The 5,231-nt window shown below is 35.8% G+C and overlaps 1 protein-coding gene across 1 annotated transcript; it reads right to left on the bottom strand.

The window, feature by feature from the left end:
• Window positions 1-353: 353 nt before the first annotated feature.
• Window positions 354-3,424, bottom strand: LOC145063515 (protein NRT1/ PTR FAMILY 4.3-like). The gene is made up of 5 exons (XM_079011114.1): window positions 3,108-3,424; window positions 2,700-2,917; window positions 2,180-2,620; window positions 1,695-1,837; window positions 354-1,415 (listed from the first exon to the last, which is right to left on the bottom strand). Exons 1-5 carry the CDS (start codon window positions 3,229-3,231, stop codon window positions 524-526), a joined length of 1,818 nt encoding a protein of 605 aa, XP_078867240.1. The 5' UTR covers window positions 3,232-3,424; the 3' UTR covers window positions 354-523.
• Between the last annotated feature and the right edge of the window lie 1,807 nt (window positions 3,425-5,231).

Here is a 5,231-nt window from a genome sequence, read left to right as displayed (position 1 = left end):
ACCTTTACCTAAAATCCTTAGGGCATCCATAATGCAAGTTCTATAAATGAATCATAGTGTTAAATGGATAGTGTTTAATGGAGTGTGAGTGATGACATGTAATGAAATTGAATGTAAGAGTTGAATGATTATTAAACTCTCTAATAGGAGTTCAATATAGAGAATAAAATAGTAACTAGTATTGAATAGATGTCTAATGGATGTATAGTTGAATAGGTATTTATTGGATGATATGATAATGATGTTGAAATGCATTAACACACTCTATAATAGAGTTCAATAGATTATTGATGCTATTATTTTCTTATTACACTTCTAGTATAGAAATTTTTAATAAATAATACAACAACCAATCCGTGGAAAGTGGAGAGATCACATTAATAATATCTGCCGTCCACAAAAGCATAAAAGATGGCATTATGAACTTGCATCTTCATCTATATGTTATTATTTCTATATTGCATATCAGAAATGAACTACTTGATATAGAGTACATATATATACATATTCGCGAAGTAAACACTTAAGTTATATTTTCAACTCCAACAGCCTGAGCAGGATTAATGCACATACTATGAAAACCTTCATTGGTAGAATCGAGGTGCGTTCTTCCTGATAACGTCTGATTACACGAAATATTATACCATCTTGCCCAGAAGAGGTAGTTGAAGAAGTTGATCAAACTTAAGCCTGCAAGCAGCCAATAGAAAAGATCTAATCTGGCCTTATTTAGATCAACACCACCAAGCCATCCACCATCGGAGGACCTTGAAGTGATCTTATTTACCAAAGAAACAAGCACTGAGCTTAGATAAAACCCAAATGAATATGAACAGTATGTCATTGCTGTCAAGAAAGATTGAATCCCTTTCACATTCTGTTTATAAAAGAACTCGATCAACCCCACAGCCGTAAACATTTCCGATAATCCAAAGATTAAGAATTGCGGGGTTATCCAGAAAATAGATAACATTTGACCAGAACTTGAAAAATATTCCCTTCTTTTTTTCTCCATTAAAGCAGCGGATACCATGGAAAAAGTTGCAACAAATAAGCCAAAACCAATGCGCTGTAAAGGGGTAATTCCGGATTCATGGCCAGTGATTTTTCGTGCAAAAGGCACTAAAAAGTAATCGTAAAGAGGAACTAGAAAGATTAGAAAGATGTAAGGAATGGCTTGGAGTGAAGCTGGTGGGATATGGAATGATTTTGTGATTTGGGTGTTCATCACACTTCCTTGTGACACTGAAAAAGTTTGCAGTTGTGCTAAAATTGTGTTAAAGACAATTGTACTCGCAAATATTGGGATGATGGAGATTAGGATCTTCACTTGTTCAACCTGGTCTACTGTACAGAGTCTCCACGCATTATTGCTGTTTGGTTCTTGTTCCTTTATGCATGCTTTGTCTAAGAACCTGTAAGTTGGTTTACACAAATAAAGATTGAGACAACTATTATTATATCTATAAAAGAAACTATAAAGAAATTAAGGTGATTAGAAGGGGTCGTAGATGCAGCCATTGTTCATTAATTTGTGACGTACAACGTATATATTATCATGTATTCTAAATATATCCCTTTTTATCCTTGATAAGTTGGTGTAGTATATAAATGTTAGCTAGAAAACTAACTTATAGATGCATGTAACTCAATATAATATATATTCAAAACTCGCTTCATGTCAGGGATTATACCTGAGTCTGTTAGTATATTGAAGACTGGTAGGATCATTAGAAAGTGTAGAATCACTATTTTCAAGCTCGAATTGGTTTCGATGAAGCATGCGAGGATTAGCTGGGGACTCTTGTTTCCTCTTCACAATGGCAGCAACGAATACCTTATAACCAAAAGCACTAGATAGTTAATAAACCGATTAATGATATAATTAAAAAGCAAGCATAGTATCATATGATGAACTTTAATTTTAGTATCAGATCAGCAAAATACATGTTTGCTAAAATTTTAAAGCAGAAAAAACAAACAAGGTTGCATGCATCACCACGTTTGGTACATCCAAAAAAATGAATATTCAAAGAATTTTTAGGATTTCCAATTTTTAATTTCAAATTTGCGTATAGAAGTTTATGAAATTTTGTAAGGCAAAAGATGGATTTATCACTTGTCATTTAAAAAGACTATTGTGAGGCCATGCACGTGTTAAAGGCAAGTGGGATCTTACTTGTAGAACAGGCACCAAAATGCTTCCTTGAGGACGCTTGTTTCTATAAAATATGGTACCCGAAACCAAGCAGATTAAACCCATTGCCATGACAATGGCAGACACCCCAAACCCAATATCCATACCCGAATGTGTCTGAATCCAAACAAGAAAAGTGAGAGCAACAAGTTCACCAACAGAGAAAGCAAAGTAGGCAGCATTGAAGTAGCTAGAGAGCATCTTGCGCTGCTTTACGTTATTTTTGTTGAATTGATCAGCACCATGAGCGAGCATGTTTGGTTTCAGAGATCCGCTCCCTAAAGCCACCAAATAGAGAGCTACAAAGAATATTAACGTTTTCATTCCTTTAGCTTCTATGCATTCGTCTCCATTTGTTAGCATGTTGCACTTTGGTGGCTTCAGTTGAGGGAGATGAGCTTGGATTGACAACAGTATAAAACCCTATAGAAACAAGAAATCAAGTTAGCATCCGCCATAGCTGAAGGAGAAAGGATCAATGATTTGATATCATTTGACTTACCGAGAGTTCAATAAAACCGAAAACCAACATAGTCCAGAAACAACCGAGATAAGAATCAGAGAGGTAGCCACCGAAGAGGGCAAGGATGAACACAGTACCAACGAAATTTGTCACGATGTTTGCTGATTTTGATAGCGAAAAGTGCATCTCATTTATCAGATATGTAATAAGATTGTTCCCAACTGCTGCTATAGCCATTATCTCAAATGATTGTACCCCTGCAAAAGTCATTCAAGTCAAGATATTTATCAAATGGGATAAATTATGTTTTATACGTAAACTGTAAACTGTATATCTAGTCGAAACAGATCATGGAAGCTTGGAGGCTGAGCATATATTCCACGATAAGGTGTTGTAATTTTATAAAATCTTATACAATTATCAGTATAGGGGGAAGAGAAAATAGACCAAGAACAAAGGCAGCAGCTCTCATTCCTCCATGTATTGTGGGATCGGAGGGTCTGCCTCTCCAATCAACGGTTTCCTCATCAGAGATGTTATCTTCTTTCTGATCATGCAATTTTGTTTCCATTCTTGTGAGTTACAGTGTGCTGTGTGTGACGGGGAAGGGGTTATACTATCGGAGACCAAAATAATAGCAACACTTGATTAATTAGTGTTCTCCCAACAGAAAAGAATTATATTGAGAGGTGTTCACATGATAATCATGTCGATTAAAATAAGGAAGAGAATTCGAAGTGCGTTTGTGGAGGCTTAAACTCTCTTTGCTTAATACGAGGCATGTTGGCGTCTACCCTTAATGCCTATTTTATATACAACTCAAGGGATGACCGTGCAGACCCTTTATTGTAAATACTACTATATTTTATTGACAAGCTATGTTACAAATATATTAATATCAATATCTTTTAGACTAAATTACAGAAATGGTATGTGTGTTGACATAAAGTCAAAATTGTTTTTTTCTCACTATTTCAGTTGTTACTCTTATTGAACCAGTTGAGTTGTGGTGTCTAATTTTCTGATTTGACATTGTTGCCGATATAGAGACAAAGCTAGTGCAAAGCCTCGGCAACTTAGTGATGCCGCTTGACGAAGTTTGCTAATTTGCTTAAGGAGCGAAGCTGCAAATTACACCCAAGGTTATAAGTGCAACCAGGAAGTAGAGTTCCGGGCAAAGTTAAGGAGGGTAGTTGTACACTTGGGACGAAGCCAAGCGGTAAGACTGAGGTTCAAAATATTTCTAATTTCGGGATAGCAGACCATAGCATGATCACACAAAGGTTTTGAGTTTCATATGAATAAGGTTTAGACCTTATTGGACGTTAATATTATGGGATAAGCGATTTAAGCTCTTGAATCGTGTTTTAGAGCTAAAAGGTAGAATAGGAAAGCGATATTTAGACTCAACGGTTATGTTTGGTATTTAATAAGTCAAATATAACTGGATTAAATTCTTGGCTTTTCAATACTTCTGCATGCATATAAAGATCATTGAAAACGGAGTTGAAATGAAGAAGTTATGGTCGTTTGAAGTTGAAGTAGATTGTGAGGAAAACGAGTTCTCCACGGCGTGGAGCTCTGGGTAGCCCTAGGCCATTAAATTAGGGTTTGACTCTCACTTAAGGACTTCAACTCCTTGTTTTATGTCCTTTCTCAACCTCCATTGCACCAAGAAACCCTCTTTTTACCAAACCCTAGCCTCCCTTCACTGATTAAGCCTCTCCTCTCTCCTTGGATGTATTAGAAATGATACATTGGGACAGATGTAAAGCCAAAAAAATAGTTTCCGCTCCAAGAACAGAGGATTATGTTGGTTGTAAGAGATGTGTATCCACCTGCCCAACATATTTCTTGAGTGTTCGAGTTTATTTAAGAAATGAACCAACCCACAACATGGGTATATCTTATTAATACGTAACATAAAACCTTACTTGAGCCCATTTTTCTTTACCGCCAAAACATGTGCTAAAAAATATCATACCTCTTTCGGGAGCATTTGGTGGTGATTTGATGATGCTCGAAGATCAAGGAAGATCTTTTGATTGCCAGGAATGTTGTCTCAAGTTTGGGTCCATCAAAAGCACTTCATTTCTAGACTATTGTGAGTATGAAGTTCTTATATTTCTCTTTAGTTCTTTAGATCTTGTCATTTTGGTTTCTTTCGCACTTTTTTGTCCATTTTATAGTGATGTTGGAGTTGAGTGGAATCCAACATCTTTTGATCAAGTTTGGAATCCTTCTTAGACCTCATGGAATAGGAAAGTTATGATCTTTTGCCTACCCTTTCAGCCATGCAAGTTATCTTGTTTCTTTAGGTCATTTTGGTGTATTAATGTTTAGATCATGAAAGTTTATGGCATTATTATGGATAAATCTGGAAACTTTATCCATCTAAACATCGTGTTGATTTAGATGTAAAGGTTGGAGACTTGGACTTAATGGATTAAGTTGAGATAGATGAATTCTTGGTCCCTTGAGAATTAAAGTTTAGATCTTCATCCTTTAGACAACCCTAATGGATAAATTGGAAACTTTATCCATTATGAAGTTATTAGGTATGAGATATGA

Source organism: Lactuca serriola, chromosome 7 (genome assembly GCF_051521515.1).
Source record: "Lactuca serriola cultivar US96UC23 chromosome 7, Lser_US96UC23_V15, whole genome shotgun sequence".
Lineage (NCBI taxonomy): Eukaryota > Viridiplantae > Streptophyta > Magnoliopsida > Asterales > Asteraceae > Lactuca > Lactuca serriola.
The sequence above is the reverse complement of the archived record's forward strand: the minus strand, read 5'-3'. Positions and strand labels throughout refer to the sequence as shown.